Raw genomic sequence first — 20627 nt, 5'->3', positions numbered from 1 at the left:
AGATACTATGTGTTTACAAAGTGAAATCTCATGTAAGTCAGTTCTTTCAAAAGAGGAAATCACAGATCAGAAGGTTGCTATGGTAAAGACAAATCAAAAAGGGGAAATTCAATGTTGTCAAATACTTAGTAAAGCTACTAAAGTAGATCCGTTTCCATTCTAAATTATCTTTAAAGGTCACTTAGGACAACAGTTACCCCAGGGCAGTATGGAAGAAAGTTATATTTAACCAGTCCTTACTCTCTAGCTTTCCTTTGGCTAATGCTATCACTAGTTCACAAAAAGGCCATTATTGTATCACCTTTTGAAATGTTACAATATTCAAGATTATAGTTTCTCTTAAAATGTGATAAATGTAACAGTAACTGTCTTAATAGATTGAGAAGTGACTTAAATTCTGAAAAATATATGACTCTAAATCCCTCTGTAAAGTGGGTTCTTTGAGAACATCTCATGTACTTTGGGTAGATTTTGGTAACTTTAATTACGAAAATTTTTCTAGGTGCCTTAGAACTTCTATATTCTTTCAAGCACATTTGATATCATTTGAGCTAATACCATCTCCTCCTGTTTAGGCCAAGCTGATAGAATCCAGCACAAGCAATATGGTGTCCAAACAATACTAGAGAAAGCAATATTATTTTTAAATTTTATTAAAGATATTTTGTATGTTCTTTAATAAATTGTTTTTTAAAATAATAGTTTTGAACATGTAGAAAGGACAAAACAAAAAGGATTGATTTAACATAAATAGTCCTCAAAGATTGAAAATTGATATCACAGGAAAGGAAAGGATTGGGGCTTATGTGTGGCACAAGGAGAGCTGGGTAGAATTTCACATTTGGACAAATTGGGTAAGAGGAGTAAGCCTCTCTGAGTTATACTACCTTTTGGTCTTCATCAAATGAGATTGCACTGGCTTCCCAAATAATGACCAAACGGAGGCAGAGCAGCTAAGGGCATGCCTTCCATGATGCCCAGTTTGGGAGAAGCCAAAATGAAATGACACAGTATAAAGCATGACCACATTGGCTTCAAATAATCTTTGAGCGTTGCAAAGCAGGAGGAGGAGATGAGAGTTAGGAGAGAATTGTGAAGCATTCTGAGGTGGGCATTGAAGCATTATTTCTCCCATTTAGATGGCACAAATGGAGGATTTTAAAGCATGTGATAACTTACTCCAGAGAAGAGCAGAGACCAGTATTAAAAACTGTGACTCAGCTGACTTTTCAAAGCATTCAAATAAGCATCCTTCTGGTAAAGAAAATTTAGTCAGATTCAAATGAGAAACTAGTCAGAAAAAAAAACAAAAACAAAAACAAAACAAAGAAAACCCTGCTTCTGACATTGTTAATTTTCCAGACTACCGAGATCTATCATATACATAAAAACTCATCATTGAGCGCTTGTGGAATAGGTATCTCTCACTTAAAGGAATGGTCATTGTCAGCAAAGTTTGCAGTACAGAGACTTTCCATCAAATCAATCTTATTCTCCCATTGATTTCCATTACGAAATCCAAAATGCATTCTGCTGTTAAATCCCATTAACTGCATACCAAGCCCTTTGGCAATGGCACTTTTAAAAGAAAAATGATAATATTCTGATAAAACATTGACAGTGATATTTAACATATTAATAATTACACTGTGTTGTATTCAACATGTCACAACAAAAAATGCTCAGGATGAAACACACCACCATCTTACAAATTGTGCCTCACATGCCGCAAAAGCTAAGAATCCCCAAAATATTAGCAACTTGATTTCTCACTGGCTTCACAACTATCTGGGCATTTGTGTCATTGTACAGCAAAATTAATCCTTTTTACTGTTAAAAAAAATTTTTTTCTCATTTCCTACTGGCTTCTTTTCCAAAATCTTTGTCCAGAGACCCCTGAAAGCTTGTGATGCTATTCTTAGATGGTGAAAATCATCCAATTAGGTTCAATCACAGCAGCTTATCCTAGTGCTTGCTGGGATCTCCTATCATTGGAGGAACTGGGCATCTCCTGAAAGCAATGTTGCAAAAGGAAGCATTAGATCTGATGAAGGTTGGACTGGACACTTCAAATGTCTTTTCTGAGACACAGTACTACTCTCTCAGACATTGATATTGGTAATATGTCTGTGTTTACCATTTTATTTGCAACCTAAGTCCTTTGCATAATATATGTTAAATGACTGAATGGTTTACATAATATATGTTGAATGACTGATTGAATTCAAATGATGATTTTGTTCTTCAGAGAGGATACTGACACTTTAGGTGCTGATAGCTCAAGCTAGAAAAGTGACTACTGATATTTATCTCCACAGGAATCATGTAATACAGGTCATACTGACATTCAAAGTCCAACATTCTAAGGTTTGGACAGAGCATTCTTGACAGTGAACTTTTGCTGGACTCGTAAATTCCTTACCTTTATCATGAGGATAGGTGAATTTTTGTTAAGCAATAGATCACTTGAGTTAGAAGGAAGAAGCAAACTGTCTTCTGGGTCACATGCCCATAACTCACAATCTACCAGGCCCCTCTTTTACCCATTTTGTATGACCCACTGTGATGTAAGATGTAACATTAGGGTTGGCTTTGGCATTTTATTTAAAAATAAATGTTTTGTTAAACTCTAATATACCCACAGAATTCTAAAAGCTAGTGGCAAGATTGGGATGTCTTCTGAAGAAGATAGTAAGAGTTTTTGGTTAATTCACTGAGACCATTTTTTAAAGCCCATTATGTCTAGAAATCTTAATATGTTAGTGTCTTAAAATTAAACAAACCTAGGAAGTCAGACCCATGCTAACTAAACTCACAAAAAACACACATATTAACTAAAATGTCTTTGGACATTTGACATTGACAATAGCAATAGTACTGCCACAGTGACCAGGCTCCTGTGTTTGTAACTAGTACATTTTTACCTGTAGGCAGAACAAGTGAGAAGTCAAATTATGAGCAGAAAGTGAGCACACAATGAAAACAGAGAGATGTATTTTTAAGAAATATTTTTATCCAGGACACTAAAGGCCTGAGAAGACTACCATTTATTTTTTCTCAATCATGAAACAACTCTCACACGTGGCCACATACATGTTCTCATGTTCTTCCAAATTCAAACCATGTTTCTCAGGCAGTCTTGTTTACCAAACTCCGCCTCTCTGACACTCATGTTTTCTATGACACAACCCAAGTTCACACTTTCCTCCAGTGTAGTAAGATTGTGAAGGGAAGAAAAAGTCAGTACATGAAAAGATTTATTAATGACAGGACCACTTATAAATTAATCTCCCACACAAACGTCCCTTCTTAACACCAATCTTCTCTCCTGCTTTCACAGTGGCAAACATTTACAATACAATGCAGTATATTCAATTATACTGCAAAGTAAAACTGCAAATTGTGCCAAAAGTGTAAGATTTTATGATGTCCGTGAAAGTAAGGTTGATAAGGCCACTGGCAAATAGAGATTTGTAGAGTTAAACTAACAAGTGGAGGTAAAATCAACAGGGAGGGTGACTATATTGCTGCCTCAGAAGAGAATACTCTGAATACAAAAAACTAATTGAGACCCTTGGGGAAACTGATGAAGCCCTCTAACATTTTTACAAAATGACCCTCTTTTTGATTATCCTGTAAAAGTCAAATATGAAGTAAGGCATGTTGTAAGGTGTGTGGGAGAGAAAAACTAGTAACTTTTCCTCCCTTATCACAAGGTTTATGGCTGACACTCCGATAACAAAAGACAGTTTAACAAGAGAAAAGTATCACAAATTTATTTAATCAAAGTTTTACATGACAGGGGAGCCTTCAAAAATGAAGACACAAAGACCCAGGGAAAACAGTATTTTAATGCTTAGGTGTGATGAAGGATGAACAGTCATGTTGAAGGAGGACTGGATACAAAGGAGGTATGGCCTAATGGTAATAAACTGGAAACTTAGCAAGGCCTGTTTGTTCAGATTCTCTTTGGCCTCTAGGGAGGGGCAGAACACCTGTCACATGAAGGTCTTCAGGTCAAAAGGGAGGAGGTCAGAGAATGACCTTCTTAGTTTTATGGCTTGCTTTGAGGGAGAGAAATTTCAGTTTCTATGATCTGTTTCAGGAGAGAAAATAGGAGTAGGGGAAGGAGCAGAGAGAAATTCCTGCTTTCGTGGCTCTCCCAATTTCCTTTGGCTCAAAATACTCAGCATGTCAAGGTGCCATACATATTGGGGTATTGTGTTCTGGGCCCCAAAAGGTGCTTTACATTTTGTAGAAAAATTAAACCAACAATAACTTTCTTGATTTATTCATTTTACAATTAGCACAGTTGTACTTGCAACATAAATATTATTAAATACAGGCATACTTTGAAAATATTGCTGAGTTTGGTTCCAGCCCACTGCAATAAAGCAAATATCACAATAAAGTGGGTCATGCAAGTTTTTTGTTTCCCAGTGCATATATTTACCCTATACTATAGTAAGTGTGCAATAGCATTGTGTCTAAGAAAAAAACAATATACATACCTTAATTTTAAAATATTTTGCTACTAAAAATTGGTAACTATCATCTGAACTTTCAGCAAGTCATAATCTTTTTCCTGGTAGAAGGTCTTTCCTCAATGTCAATGGCTGCTGACTGATCAGAGTGGGTTGCTGAAGGCTGGAGTGGCTGTGGCAATTTCTTAGAAAAAGACAACAATAAATTTTGTCACACTGATGCTTCCTTTCATGAAAGGTTTCTCTGTAGCATGCAATGCTGTTTGATAGCATGTTACCAAAAGTACAGCTTCTTTCAAAATGAGAGTCAATCTCTCAAACCCTGTGATTACCTTATCAACTCATTTTATGTACAATAATATTCTAAATAGTTTGTCATTTCAACAATGTTCATAGCATCTTCACCAGAAGTAGATTCCATCTCAGAAAAGAACTTTCTTTGCTAATCCGTAAGAAGCAACTTCTCATTCATCCAAGTTTTATCATGAGATTGCAGCATTTTTGTCACCTTTTTGAGCTCTACTTCTAGTTCTTTTGCTATTCTCACCATATCTGCAGTTACTTTCTCCACTGAAGTCTTGAACCCCTCAAAGTCACCCAGAAGGGTTGGAATCAACTTCTTCTAAACTCCTGTTAATGTTGATATTGTGACCTTTTCCACAAATGAATCACAGATGTTCCTCATAGCATCTAGTATGGTGAATTCTTTTCAGAAAGTTAATTTACTTTGCCCAGATCCATCAGAAAATCACTATCTATGGCAATTATAGTCTTATGAAATATATTTCTTTAATAATAAGATTTAAAAGCTGAAATTACTCCTTGATCCACAGGCTGCATGATGGATGTAGTGTTAGCAGGCATGACAACATGTACAACTCCTTATATTAGAGCTCTTACATGACCAGGTGCATTGTCAACTAGTAACATTTTGAAAGGAATCTTTTTTCCTGAACAGTAGGTCTCAACAATGACCTTAAAATATTCAGTAAACCATCATATAAACAGATGTACTGTCACCCAGGCTTTGTTCTTCTATTTATAGAACACAGGTAGAGTAGATTTAGTATAATTCTTAAGGGCCCTACAACTTTGAAAATGGTAAATGAGCATTGTCTTCAACTTAAAGAAACCAGGTGCATTAGATCCTAAAAAGAGAATCAACCTCTCCTTTGAGGTTTTGAAGCCAGGCATTGCTTTCTTCTTCTAGCTATGAAAGTCCTAGACAGCATCTTCTTTCAATAGAAGGCTGCATCATCTACCCTTATCAGTGATTTTAGGTCAGTCTTTTGGATAATTTGCTGCAGCTTCTACATTAGCACTTGCTCCTTCCCTTGTACTGTAATGTTATGGAGATGACTTTTTCCCTTAAACCTCATAAATTGACCTCTGCTATCTTCCAACTTTTCTTCTGCAACTTCCTTACTTCTCTCATCCTTCAAAACATTGAAGAGAGTCAGGGTTTTGCCCTGGATTAGATTTTAGCTTAAAAGAATGTTGTTGCTGGTTTGATCTTCCATCCACACCACTAAAACCTTCTCTATATCAGCAATAAAGCTGTTTTGCTTTCTTATCATCTGTTTGTTTATTGGAGTAGCATTTTTAATTTCCTCCAATAACTTTTTCTTTCCATTCACAGAGTGGCCAACTGTTTGGTGCAAAGCCCTAGCTTTTGGTCTATCTCGGTTTTTTATATACCTTCTTCGCTAAGCTTAATTATGTCTAGATTTTGATTTAAAGAGATACGTCAGTATAATAATAATAATAAATAAAAATAAAAATAAATAAAAAAGAGATACGTCACTCTTCCTTTCACTTGCACACTTAGAGGCCATAGTGGTGGTTATTAATTGGCCTAATTTCAATATTGTTGTGTCTTAAGGAATAGGGAGGCCTGAGGAGAGGGAGGGGAAGAGCCAGTTGGTAGAGTAATCAGCACGCGCACACACACTAGTTATTAAGTTCTACGTCTTATCTGGGCACAGTTCATGGTGCCTCAAAACAATTACAATAGTAAAACTGATAACTGATCACAGATCACCATTATCAGATATAATAGCAAAAAAGTTTGAAATACTGTGAGGATTACCAAAATGTTACAGAGACACAAAGTGGGTACATGTTGTTGGGAAAATTATGCTGATAAGACTTGTTCCAAGCAGAGTTGCCACAAACCTTCGATTTATATAAAAAAGCAGTATCTGCATGGCATAATAAAGCTATGTACAATAAAATGAGGTGTGCCCATACAGGCCAGAATAAATGCATTTTAATAACATTGAGTTTTATTTTCATATCAAGTCTCAGGCAAACCTTTCTTCACTGATTGGTCTGAAATTTGGTCCCTGTTTTAAGTGGATTTACTCTCAGGAGTACTAATCACACTGGGATAATAAAGACTTCCTATACGCATGAAGCAGAATTTTATTGGTGGAAAAAGCCTGATGCCTTGAATGTGTCTATTTACATATTAAATTTTTACTATTTTATTCTTAAAATATCCTCATTTATTTCTAAGCTCTCCCGGGTGGGGGGATAATTTATTATTTACTCTAGGGTGTTTCCTATAGGATCACTTCCGAAGAGTGACATTATTAGAAGTAAAATGAGTACCTCCCAAGGTAATACTTGTGGAGAAGATAGATTTTGGAGTCAATTTGGAGGCAGACCTGTATTCCAATCTGCTTTTACCACTTACTGGACCCATGGCAATGAGCAAATTACATGCACTCTCTAAACTTCAGTATCTTCATCTAAAAAAATGGAGCACTAACAGCTCCCTCACAGGATTGTGGAGATCAGAGGTATGTGTAAAATGCCAGGTACAAAGAAGGTAATGAGTAAGTGGTAGTGATAACAGTGCAGTTTATTTTGGTTTGCTGAACTGCCAAAGTTCTCTTGTGATCTTAATTTGTTGATTACTTTGTACATTTGGATACCTTGCATGTGTTTTGCAATGTGAATCTTGGGTCTCTAGGCTATGAAAAGTAGCTAAATATAACTAATATTGAAAATGTGCCTTTCAGAATGCCTTGCTGCATAAATCTCTTAAAATGAATCTAAAATATTCTACAAAGTTTGGAGCAAAGATCATAATGAGGTTTGCAGTATTTGCTTTGTAAAATTTTGGTTGAGTCCTTTTGCAAGTCAGATGGCTGATAGTTACATAGGAAAAGTCTCAATGGAAGCCCCCTCCTCCGGCCCCACCCAAGCAATTTTTGTAAACATATATTGACTTAAAACATATATTGACTTAAAACATATATTGACCATTTTTCACCATACAAAGCTCAGTGTAGAACAGTGTGGGGAGTGAGATGCTCTTGGATTTGAATCCCTGCTTGACCACTTCCAGGTTGTGAGACCTTGACCAACTTATTTAGTATTTCCAAGCCTGGGTATCTTCATCCATAAAGTTGGGGATAATAAAAGTGCAAACCTTGGGGCTGTCCTTAAGATTAAATGAGACATTGCATATAAAATGTTTATGTACATACGGCACACTCCAAGTGCTTAATAAATGGTAACTATTATTTATAAAATCTTGAAACTCACGTTAACCGATATGTCCTGTTTTATTCAAAAATGGTTATAATGTGACACACATAAGTTCACTTGAGTCTCAAGTACCAAATTACATGGTTGGTCTTGCCTCACCTTTTGCCTCTAGTTTTTCTATACCCAAGTTCCTTTCCTTTCCCTATTATTCGTGAACATATTTTTGCCCTAGTGTTTCTCAATGGCTCCTGCCCATCCCCCGAGTTGAAATAGCATGGGGGTCAGAGGAGAGGACACCTTGTAACAAACTAGCAAGGGGTTTCTACCTTTCCTCTATCTCCAAGATCCAATAGTATATTCTCCTAATGGTCCTACTAGTTTACGTAGCTCAAGTGGGGAGCCAATGATAGCTAATATTTAGTATTCACCTAATAGTGTCAGATACTATGCTAGGTGAGTTACCAAAGATATTCTGACTCTTCATAACAATTAGACAACGTGGATGCCACTATTTCTGTTTCTGAGATGGGTAGGTAGAAGTTCTGACCCAGTAATTCGCTCGAAGTCATGCAGCTAGTTAGCTGGCAGCGTCCTTGCACATCTAATTGCAGTTGCGTCTGCATCTACATTGGAGTAAATGTACCAATTATACTCATACAATGAATGCTATGAATCTGGCCAACATAATTCCAGACACTAACAAGTAAATAAATCAGGCTTTCCTCAATCCCAGTAACTCCTGTTTAATGTTCCTCGGCAAATACTGAATTTCAATCTGTGCTTGTTTCATAGAGTAGAATCTTTCAAATGTTCTGTTATCGAGTCCTACATAGTCAAAGGGAGGGAAAGACAAGGAGGGTGATTAGATGAAGTGTTTCTTCCATTACCGGTAGAACGGTTTCTCATCTCTTAAGCACCGAATTCTGCAATCATTCCAAAAGTGGAAGCTCAGCTCACAGTGCATTTTGGGGAAGCTTAAACCACACTAACCATTTAAGGTCAAGCAAACAATTGGCCAACCCTAACGTGTACTGTGCAGGGTTTTCATCTCAGATGTAACAGATCTCTATATGTCTACATCCCAACTCCAGAAAACGAGAAATCGAGTTCCTCCTCTCACCATCACAGCTCTGCAGACAACTCGCTGGAGACCCCATGGGGAGCCTCACGTAAAGGCCCCCTTGCAAGCTGCCAGCTCCAGCCTGCCTCCCACATCTACCTAGGCTCCCTCTAGCCTCTTCATCGCACACTCGAGCAACAGGCCCCTCGCAACCACCTCTAGCCGCCGGACTCCAGACCGGGTCTCCAGCTCGGGGTCAGAAGGTGGCGCGGGAGGGCGGCGGCGGCGGCGCCCGCGGGGCGGGGCGGGGACTGTGCGCAAGCAGGGGGCGGGCGCAGGCCGCAGTCTCGCTCCGCTCCCCTTTGTTCTCGCCCATTGTGTGGCACTTCCTCCTCAGGCGCTTCTCTGCACCCTGCCAGTCTGTGGGGAGTTCGGGAACGGGCCCTGGATGCCTTTTCTGCTTGTTTTTGAGTACGTGAGGACCTCCCCGCCACCGCCACGCGTGGGTCCCCCTTGCCCCGTGCCCAGGCGGAGGCGAGGTGGCCAGTGTCCTCCTTTCCCGCTCCGCGCCCTCGGCGGCTTTCCCGCGGCCCCCTGCGCCGCGCCCCCTCCAGGAGGCGTCCTGACCCCGCAATCCGGACTTTCACCTCCCGACCGCCAGCCTCAGCGCCGCCGCGGCGACGCGCGACCCCTCTGAGGGGCGCGGGCTCCGGACGCACCGGGCTCCGCCAGGCACCTAGTCGAGGGTCGGAGGCCGGCGACCAACCCGAGCCCATCCGCCCTGGCGTCCCGGGAGCTGGCGCGAGTGTCGCCGCGACCCTCCCCGTCCCTTGCGCTCGCGCTCCCCGGCCGCCCGGCGGCCGCCTCAGCCCCCTTATATAGCCCTCTAAAAATAGCTCGCCTCGCACCGCCTTGTAAGGCAGCAGGGAGATCCGCAGCGCGCCAATCCGCGCCCGCCGCCAGGGCCAAGCCCCGCCCCAGGCCCCGCTCCGGGCTCCCCATTGGTCCTCAGTGACTTCATGAGCCCCCTGTTTACCTTACATGGTCACACGCGGCCTAATGGACGCCCTCCTCCGAGATCCCACGGCTGCGCGGAGAACCGGGCGGAGGGAGGGAGTTTGGGGAGGGGGAAGAGCAGGAGGAGGAGAAAAGGGAGGGGGAAGACTACAAACTAGCAAGGATGGAGTGGGGGGTGGGGAGGGAAGGGAAGGGGGGGAGAGAAGCGATCGCGAGAGAAAAAAATGCAACCTCCCAAAATAAAGAGCAAAGATTGCATTAGGAGCGAACAGCGCTGCAGAAATAGATGGCAGCTTCGTGTCAGTGAGTTTGCATCCCCCTTCCTGATCCACGAGCTGGAGTGATTAGAGCCCTGGAAGGGAATTGTTACTCCCGTGGAGAAGTCCCCTTTTCCTGGCAGTCGTCTGCACTGTACACGCTGGATGCCTCTCTCCATCCACCCCACTCACTCGCTCCTCTCTCACCTCCTCTCTCCCTCTCCTGCATTGATTTTTTTTTTTTTTTCCTTTTTAGTTGACTGAAACAAAACAAAACAAAAGGGCCACTGGATGTCTGCCTTCTTGGGGGGTGAGCCAGACAGACTGACAAACAAACAGCCCCAACTGTGTTCGGGGGAGGGTTTTGCCTCCCGTTTTGCCCGGCAGCAGCAGCATGGACGTGTTGGCTAGTTATAGTATATTCCAGGAGCTACAACTTGTCCACGACACCGGCTACTTCTCAGCTTTGCCATCCCTGGAGGAGACCTGGCAGCAGGTGAATGATTTAAATTACTTGTGTAAATCGTGTGGTGGCGGCGGAGACGCAGGGGCTGCGTTGGTGTGGGCTCTGGGTCGAAATTTTTGTTTGTTTGTTTGATTTTTTTTCCTTCCTTTTTGGCTGTCTGTTGTTGAAAATGTTTTCTGAAACAGTCATCTGCGCTTACCTCTCCACCCACCCCTAACCTCGTAGTGTGCCGAGCTGAGCAGCCGGTCCGAGCTGCCTGCGTTTCAGTCGCCAACACACATCCCTGCGCACACGTTGTCGGGTTTGCTGTCCCCTATCAGAGACCTGCCGAACTTCTGGGGTTCGGAGGAGCCGGGTGGGAAGGTGGTTTGGGGTGTTAGGAGCGATTGCTGACAGGGACCACGTTCTCGCATGCATGAGCTCTACCCACTTGGTACCTGAAATCAGGTTCATCTATTTCAACTGGTGCTTACGACCATCGGATGGGGGGCGGGGGGAGGGTGGGCAGGAGCAAAGCGGAGTGTTTTTCAGTAATTAGCGAGTGTCAATAAAGAATAGGAGCTTGATTTTGAGATTAGAAGGTAGGCAAAAGAGAAAAGAGCCCAGTGACAAAAGATACTCAAGGAGGACGGGAAGATGTAGCTGAGGCTGACAATGCATTGTAGGTTTTCCCAGTGTGATGCCTCTATGCGTGTCCTTGTTTCTCTTTTTTGTTTAGGGTCCTTCTCTAGTTAGGCAGCACAACCTCAGACAAAGACTGATGTGTGCTTCCATGCCTCTGACTTTGTCTTAGAGGACTAGTTAAGAAACTCCTAGGATGCTGAAGGGCACCGATGCCAAGTTGGCTAGCCGTCCCAGGGAGGATGAAGCGGGGCTGGTGACAAGTTCACTGGGCTTTGTGAAGTGGAATAAAGAAAGTGCTGGTCAGTGGAAAGTGCTGGCTCTGCTGCGGAAACAGTGGTTTTTTTCAGCAGCGATTAGGAGCTGCTGAGGGGACATTCTGCAGGAAAGATGGTGGGTGGGGGCAGGGGGACACGGGTATTTAAAAATTCTACAGTGTGCACCATGGAAAGTCCAAGAAGACAGTCCGGATTTGCACATAGGAAGTGTGAACTTGTACAGTCCGTCCTGGAGAAACCCGCTTGCCCTTGAGGGGAGGGCTGTGAGAGACTCGGTGTGTGGCTGCTCATGTAACTTCTCCGCTTAGTGACAGCAGCTTGTTAAGGCTAATGAACGGCTGAATTTCCTCTGCCGGGATCCAATGCAGGATTTGCCAGCTTGAGGCTGAGATGTAACAGTCGCTGCTTTAGCAAAAGAGGCTTGGCTTTTGGTATAAGGAGCTGAGTGGCAAAGCGGATCCTCTAACTCTACCATTGTTACTAGTTCTCTTCTGGTCAGAGGCTGTGAGTTTTCCTCCAGGTATTGGCCTCTGGTGTCAGTGTGTCCACCACACATGCATTCCTGTCCAAGGACGCTGGCAGATGCTTGACTGTCTCTCTGTGAACACATAAACAGTTCACATATTTTTAGCATAAAGTCTTTATTCGATGCATCCTTATCCTTAACGAGAGTGTATCTCATGAAGGGCCTCACTGGATCTTTTTCTTCCTTTTATTTCCAATGCTAATTAAACCAAAATGTTGCCTGAATTTCATTTTCTGAAATAGCCTTCATTTCACACTGTCAGCCCACTGGTGTGGAATCGGTTGCATATTAACAACTGTCTAGACAGGTTAGAGAAGGGAATCTGTTGATTTAGTCAGCCTGCCCAAGGCAGCCCTTGTTTGTGACTAACTGTTAAGCAGTGTTAGAAGGAAGAAAGTTGGCTTTATTTGTTAGAACGTTCCCTACTGATGAATCATGCAACTTTGTTTTGGTTCAAGTTTTCAGAGTAGTAAAGCCAGATTTGGAGGAAGGTCTCTTCACAGGAAACCTGCTTTTCTAGATCTGGCTAGACCATCCAGGACAAACTCTAGATCTGCAAAGAAACATCACTGGTTTGACAATTAGAGGATGTATTAGATCTATTGTTTCCTAAGAAGCCATCTCTGCTCTTCCTTCTCCCCTCCTCCCCCTGCTCCTCTGCCTCCTCCCCCTTCAGGGAAGCTCTAGTTCAGTTTCTACAGGCAAAGGATTTTTCACCCCTCGGAACCCCCTCACTTCTTGCCTTAACCCTCTCTAACTGCCAGCCACTCTCACCTTAAAACCCTTAGCCAACTTATTCAGCGGCATGCTTATAGCCAATACTGATGCATAACTTGTGGGGAAGCACTAATAAACAATATATCACTCCAGTGAGCTTTATGCTCTGGACTCCATAGTCTCAACTGCTCTATATAAAGGCGACTACGACCATAGGTTTACACTGATGACAAAACCTTTAGCCTCTATCCCTTCCTTCTTCCCCCACCCCAAACCGTCTTGCTGCTTCTGAGTATAAGGGGTGGTGATGGTGATATGCAGCTGTTAGTTCCAAATCAACTATCAGATGATGAAATTTTGAGACTCTTTTGCTCAAAACAGCTCAGCAAGATTTCTGCAAAGAACCCCAGACAGGAAGAAGTTTCCTTTTGCTCTGGGGTAATCAGATTTTAGAGGTCAAATGAGGAGTAATTATTAGTTGTTCTTCTTAAAGTGAACAATGTACCTGGGCTCGTGGAGATGAGCGAAATGTGGAGATTCTGATAATCTGACTTGGTTTCTAGAGAAAGAGTGGCTTCGATGATAAACTCAAGAACATTTTTACATTTGAAAATTGAAGATAAGTGATTTGGGGATTTTATTTTAAACTTAGGATATGGGATAATTGTCCTGCCTAATAGTCAGTGAGCCTGTGACAAAGTCACTGACTGTGGCAGGGCCACCTCCTGTCAGGGAGATCCTCATTTTGACATTGGATTTTCTGGCAATGATGCCTTAGCCACATAGCTCCAAGTCTGAAAATAATTGTTGCTGGTATAATTCTGAAATCCAAATGGACGTCACACATTAACAGCTCTCCATTCCTGGGCTCTGACTGCATACTTAAGCACTTGGCCCAAGTAACATCATCTTTCTGCCTGTCATATAACTGTAAATTACACTGTGCTCATGTGGTCTATTATTTTATAGAATTCAGCTGACGCAAAATTCTTAAGACTACCAGCCTTAAGCGCTTTGAAAACTTGTAGGAAAATTTCCAAGAGCTGTCTGAGCAAAAGTAGGAAAAGGTCAAGGGTAGGACAGAAACCAGAGTTTCTTATGGGGTACCACTTGATATGGGTAAAGGGAAACTCATTCATGACTTTTTTTGCCAATAGAAATCATGATTTTGTTTTTAGACACACTGCTGACTTAGAAAATAAAAAGAATATGATACAATGCTTTTATTTTCTTCTAGAATATATAAAGACTTTTAGAACTTTTATATATTCTATCTCTAGTCTGCTATTTCATGAGTGCAGGTCAAGCAGTGATGATCTAAGTCTTATTTGGACTTAGCTTTGCATCGTGTCATTGAGGAGCATCTCATGTTTGCTTGAAAAGTCTTATGGAATTATGTTTATTGTTAATGCTGATTCATAATTGGCAGATGGGGTCAGTTTCAGGTCTCTGCTGGGAGAAAATTTTCCACTGCTACTGGAAACAAATAAATAAATCATAGAACATTCCTCTCTCCTCCCCCATTCCCCTATTGTTTTAAACTAATGGCATACTTGGCTACTGTAAGGACTAAAGTGTCCCCATAACACTGCAATTTCATCTTGGTTTCAGGTACCCTGAAACAATTTTTATGAGGGCCTTTGGTATAAGGAATCTCTAGGGGAAAACCTACAGAAATGGTTGCATTCCAAGAACAGCCTCATGGTACCAGGGATGGGATTTGGTCTGTGAGCCACATTGCTTCTCCTTTTATGTGAAGATCTTGCCTTTGCACTTCCTTCTGCAGGCCTGGGCCACCAGGTATATCAGCCAGAAGACAAAGCAAACTGTAGGGTCTGTCCATCCGCAGGTTTGCCTCTGTCCCCAATTCGCAGAAAACCTTGTCATGAATTAGAATTTCTTGGCAACAGCACCACCCAGGGAAATTTGTAGACACAAAGGAGCCTTGCTAGCCACACTCAAAGGATAAAATAACTGGCTTTTTTTTTTTTTTGTATGTGATTTGTGTGTTCTTCAGTTACTGTAAATCTGTTTCTTTATTTGAAACAGCAACTTGGTAGATGAAATAAAAATATAACTGCCCCTGTTATCCAGAATGTATCTTTATAAAGATGCAATCACTAAATAGATGTAGCTCTACAAATGAAAGCACGTGTGACTGCAATCAATCACACTTAGCCTTTCTTTAATAGATTCATTTCCATGTTCCTTTAATAGACACATCTTTGTGTAGATTTAGGGGCTCTCAAACATTATCGTTCAGTCTACCTGTTTGCCGTTTGGTATTTTAAAGTGGGCAAACATTATAATGTAGTTATTTTTTTACTACATCTGTCTTTAGTAGGGGGAAAAGGAAGTCACTATTCTTTGTTCTCCGTGAACTTCCCACCCCCACTCCTTACCCTGAGGAGAATGGGATGTTGGGGTCCCATCCATTTAAAAGGCAGAGCAGGAGATGCAGGATGACAGCCTTGCCCTGAAATGATTTATGTATGGGTATGTCAGAGACCTTAAGCATCCAAATGTGGGCTGCTTCTTTCTGCCAGCCTCTTCTAAACATAAATGCCAGTGGGGGCTAATTTGCCTCTCCACTTAAATGGAGGTAGTTTAGAGAGGGTCCTAATGGGGACTTTAATAGCCACTCGCTTATGAATCTTCGCATTCTACTCCCTTCAGAGAATTCTCGTGTTTTAAGTTTTTGAGTACAAGAAGACATTACAATCTTCTTTAATCGCTCTCTGTGCCTGCTGAGGAAAGAATACAGTTTCCTCTGGCCAGTCCCATCTGGCTGAAGTTGATAGGATGGCTGGTCTGATTCCAGACGGGTCGGTGGATACCCCTTATCTTTTCATTTTATAGTATTGTGCAATGGGCTTTTAATTATCTTTGCTGGACCCCACGACTGGCAAATGCAGAAAATGGCTCTGTGATTCCAGTTCACTCGATATATTAGTTAGCGTATGTGTTAGAATTGCGGTTTGCTGAAAGTTTAGGACAGCTCCCCAACTTAACTTGAATGGTGCCAGAGGGCGAGGGGCAGAGATTTCCTCTCTCCAGAAGTCCCTTTGTTCTCCCAAATCAACTGACTGCTTGCTTAGCATAAACAGTGGGGGAAGGGGGGAATGTTTTAACCCCAGAATGCCAAATTTTACCAAGTACAGTGATTAGAAAACTCAACTACTAATGGTGTTAAAGTTGGTGAAACAAATGATAGTGTCTAATTATTCATGTTACATGTAACATTGACAAGTTAAAAAACACTCCTCTCTGTTATATTGTATACTCGTTTTAGAATATACATATCCTTATTCTATCTAAAATTCCCCAAATAAACAAAGTGTTGCCATTACTGGGACATGCTATTACCTAAGATTGTTTGTGATTTTGCTCTGCTCCCACCTTGCCCTGATTTGTTCTTGCTAATTGGCAGAATTATTTCTACCGCCCTACGTCCCTTTAGTTTTCCTTCTCGGAGTATTTGGTGTGACCCTAAGAACTTGGTCCTGTTTAAACGTATCATGTCCATCTCCCCTCCATTGGAGCAGTACCACATGCTTGATATGTAAATGTTATGGCTGAGCGTTTGCAGTAGCCTTGAGATCTGAGTCTAGTATCAGCCCAATTGAGGTGGGAGTGACTTCTGATTTCAGGGGGATACCATTCCTCATTGAGCTGGTAGATGGACCTAGTGCACCTTGTGGGATTTTTGTTGTTTATATTCAAGTATAGAAAATATTCCACAGTAAATACTTCATTCCTTAAGCCCTTGTTATGTGCATAATACTGTATTTGGGCAATGCAAAATTGAATTGGATATACATTCTGCCCTCTAGGAGCTTGTCTCTAGTAGGACAGAGAATGCATGTTCATAATTAAGTTAAACAGAATAGAGCATGAGTGCCAGAAAGAAGGAAAGAAAGAAAGAAACATTCAGTTCTGTGTTGGAACACTGACCTGTGCCTGTCTGTATTACCCACATTGTTCCAACCTTGTTTATAAAACATGCTTGAGATTTACTAAGTTCTGTTGTGAAAAAGCTTTCAGCTAATGGCATGTTGTGGGCTGGATACTTTTAGGGCAGATGAGTATACAGTGTGAAATACACATGTCCATAATGGCCAGGAAACAGTGCCCATGTCTGTGCCATTCGGAAATGATTAGAGGTAATTAAAATAATTAACATAGAGCCACATGCGATATCTATTTTTGAATGTGGGTGTATTGACATTTCCTGAGGGTCATTTTGAAAGTCAGGTTCTCAGCCTTGTACCAAAGCGAGGAACATAGAATGTCAGAATTTCAAATCTTGAAAGGGTCTTAGTTTCCTCAATTCTAAAATACTAGGGTTGAACTAAGTGATTGTTAAAGCCAGAGGCATTACACTCTCCAAGGTCACACAGCTTATTAACACTGATGGTTTCAGAGCCCAGGTCTCTCAGATGCCCAGACCAGATTACTTGCTTTCCGTCACCTGAATATACCTTGACTCATTTCTGATTCTTTTCTCTTTCTTTTTTGCCTTCAAGGAGGCAAGAAAATTCCCTTTTTATTTTTAAGAGTACTGGTACATGGAATTTTGGGATTGGCTAGGTTCTAGACCAAATTATTGAATATTTTGGAGAAGGCTTACTTATGTGATTTGATTCTTTTTCCACTTTTAATGTGTGGTAAATTGGAAAATATACACTGTACCGACAAAATAGCCCCCAATTATAACTCGAGTCTTATTAAAATTATTGTTGTTTAAATAATAACAAATGGAGTGACTGTATGAAGGGTATGCAATGGGGCATATGTGGTAGGGGGTTGGATGGAATATAGGACTAAATGGAAGTAGAAAGCAACAAACATGAAATTGCTTTGTTTCTGACACCTCACCAGCAAAGAGAGTGCCCAAAACTTTACCAGCAACCCATGTACCAGTTTATGAAAATCTTTTGAAATGTATTTAAATTCTTGAGAGGGTTGTAATAAGCAGGAGTGAAGAAACTCAACCTCTGAGAGGTTTTTCAAAAAGTCTCTTGAGGTCTGATGGATGAAGTAGGCCTCATTTTTACCATTGTCCCTAATGAGGAAAGGAAAATGGAAGGGCTCATTTGACTTTTTTGCTCCAGTTTTTCCCCAGTTACTTTTTGCCCTTCCCTACCTCCTTGAATCTCTGGTAATTATGATGGTGAAAGTTCTGTCCCGGAATGTGTCTCACAGATCTCTTTCACCGCTAACATCTTAGAGGTGAAAATCTTCTGCCCGGTTCAGGGCGTCTTCATCTCCTCACAGCTGTAATCTACATCTCCACCTCCAGATATGTCCCTGGGTTTCAGGCTCTCATTTTTTTCTAACAGGAAATAAGCAACAAGCAAGATGGACTTTGGGGTTGTTCCACCGTCACTTCAGCTGAGTATGTCCTAAACCCCTAACTCATCAACTTCTTCCATGGACTGCTTCCTTTTTCCTGGTTTCCCTATTTCTTTTAATAATGTGATTATTTGTCTCATGATCTGAGTTTGACATTCTAGTCATTGTAACACCTTTCTTTTTCTTGAATCTAAAGAAAAATTAGATTAAAAGATCTAATTAGCAGAAGTCTAAAATTAGTTGAAAAATCCCATTGACGTGGCTTCCGAGGTACTTTAGCATCAGCCTGTCATGGATGACAGCCTTGGCCATTGCCTTGCCACAATCCCTGTCACCTCCCTGGACTTGCCTTTCTGCCACCATCACCCCAGGTGGCCTGCTTTCAAACTGTTCATGGCTCCCTCTTATACATAGCATGAGGCCAGACTTCCAAGGGTCCGGTGTTCCAAGACTGGGTCTACATAGTATTTGTAAGTTTCCCCCCTTTTCACGTTCACGTGTAGTAAATGCCATCCAAATTAAGTGACTATGCTTTTCCTGCTTCTGTCTTTATTTTTGTTGTTTTCTTTAGCCTTTTTCCTCCTCCTCCCTCTCCCCTTCCTGATTTTCTTTGTCCAAGTTCCACCCATCCCTTAACTTTCAAATGGGTGCCAAACTCCCTCCCTTGCTACCAGCCAACTGTAACTGCTATGATTTCCATACTCTTGTGCAGAACTTCTTACTTCCTCATGATGCTTTACAGTTTTTAGTTATAATAAAGCTTTTCTTTCTTTCTTTTTTTTTTTTCTTTTCTGTTGTGTCATTTTTCCTGTTAGGTTTATGCTTTAAGGAGGAGTTGATGCCTTGGGTATAGTTTTGGTAGTCAACTTTTAGTGTATCACCTGCTTCTTAGAAAGCTTTGCACACAGTGGGCATTCGATAGTGATTTGAGGAGCATGTTATGACTATGACTTAAGATTTGACTATGCCTTTTTCAGTGGTTCTCAGTCGTGGCTGCATCCCAGGCCAATGAAATCAGTATCTGTTTGGGAGGGACCCAGGCATCAGTGTTTGTAAAGCTTTCAGGCGATTCCAATATGCAGTCAAGGCATTGAGCCATTGATGTATAGAGGGTTTAATGGTATATCAGAGTTGGGGTTACCTAATTCTATTGAAATATTTAATGTCTTGTGTAATTTGGAATCCACACGGACCGGAGGTTTATAGTAAAACAGGATCATGCTGGTGGATGTGCTTCATCTGGCACTTTTGTTAATAGCAGCTGCCCAAGTGTTGTTTCATCCTTCTTGCTTTGCTTTCCCTCACCCTAAAGTGTCTAAGGCAGTCTGTTTGGCTCACATTTCCTATGACCCTTCAGGAGTTTGCTTAACCTGGTCAAATTCCATTTCTGGAAACTTGGTGGTGTTGGGCTTTAAACTCCAGCCTTGCTGGGTTTCAAATAATTCATTCTCAGTAGGCCCTTGGCCATGATTTTCCACTCCCCTCAGCCTGCTCCGTGGTTTGAAAGGGCTGGATGCATGCATGTACATCTGTTGGACGATGCTGGGGAGGCATTAGGTAGCAGCTCTCCATTTTCTTACTGACCAACCACAGTGTTTGGAAGTAGACTCTGTTTATAAAGAATTTCAAAGGATCCATCTTTCTAGTAAGAGGAGCAAAAATAAACTGTGGAAGAATTGCTGCCGAGGACATTCAGGCAAGGAGGCTGCCTTCACACCCATAGAAGGCTTAGCTCCTGTGGTAATGACTGTGGGCGTGTAGTGATCTTCACAAAGAAGCCTTAGAAACGCCTCTTTTTCAAACTGTGATGTTTGCAAAATTGTATGTCCTGTAGCTACATCCTTTCATCTGTAAACTGTCTTTGATGGGGTATGGTTGGCAAGAGAGAACATCAGGAGAGGAGCTCAGAGCTCAGGGTTGAAGGATGCCTTTTGGAAAGCTCAACCCAGCTGTGAAAACGGCAATTAGCTGTAGAGCAATTGCCCTGCAAGGGAGTGCGCACCTGCTCTTGACCCCGTTCTCACATTCACCTTCCAGAGCCGAGTTAGCAGGAATTCAGTGGAGTGGTCATAATGTTGGTGCTTATTTTTGGAGAGGCGGCAAATTTGCTCAGCATACAAAGGAGTGGAAATAGATTCTTTCCACCCCAGCACCCCCTACCTTTTGAGCTTTTAGCCTTTGTTCATATGGTCACTACAGACCATGTTCGTGAAGTGCAGCTTCTGACTATGGTGTTGAAGGAGTCTTCTGTGGGGCCCTATGCAGAACTGATTCTCCTGAGGGTGATGAGATGCTGCTCAAGGTCAGACCCGAGTCAACTTCATTTCTTCTAAGAGTGTTCAGCCCTA

The 20627-nt window shown here is 41.7% G+C and overlaps 2 protein-coding genes across 5 annotated transcripts in view; one reads left to right on the top strand and one right to left on the bottom strand.

The window, feature by feature from the left end:
• Positions 1-9260: 9260 nt before the first annotated feature.
• LOC105549402 lies at positions 9261-10495 on the bottom strand. The gene is made up of 2 exons (XM_011993919.1): positions 10430-10495; positions 9261-10070 (listed from the first exon to the last, which is right to left on the bottom strand). Exons 1-2 carry the CDS (start codon positions 10493-10495, stop codon positions 9261-9263), a joined length of 876 nt encoding a protein of 291 aa, XP_011849309.1.
• The window catches only part of KLF7 (Kruppel-like factor 7 (ubiquitous)), an 88535-nt gene continuing 77324 nt past the window's right edge, over positions 9417-20627 (top strand). For 2 of the 4 annotated variants that reach the window (XM_011993888.1, XM_011993884.1), the window contains exon 1: positions 10096-10812. In XM_011993888.1, coding sequence (XP_011849278.1) covers positions 10711-10812 — 102 coding nt within the window. In that variant the 5' untranslated portion in view covers positions 10096-10710. Of the gene's footprint in view, positions 9514-10089; positions 10813-20627 lie in introns of those variants that run through there. The other 2 variants (XM_011993889.1, XM_011993886.1) reach the window with 2 other exon arrangements.

This window comes from Mandrillus leucophaeus, unplaced genomic scaffold, assembly GCF_000951045.1.
Source record: "Mandrillus leucophaeus isolate KB7577 unplaced genomic scaffold, Mleu.le_1.0 Scaffold436, whole genome shotgun sequence".
Taxonomy (NCBI): Eukaryota; Metazoa; Chordata; class Mammalia; order Primates; family Cercopithecidae; genus Mandrillus; species Mandrillus leucophaeus.
Note: the sequence above shows the minus strand (reverse complement) of the source record. Positions and strands in the feature narration are given on the sequence as shown.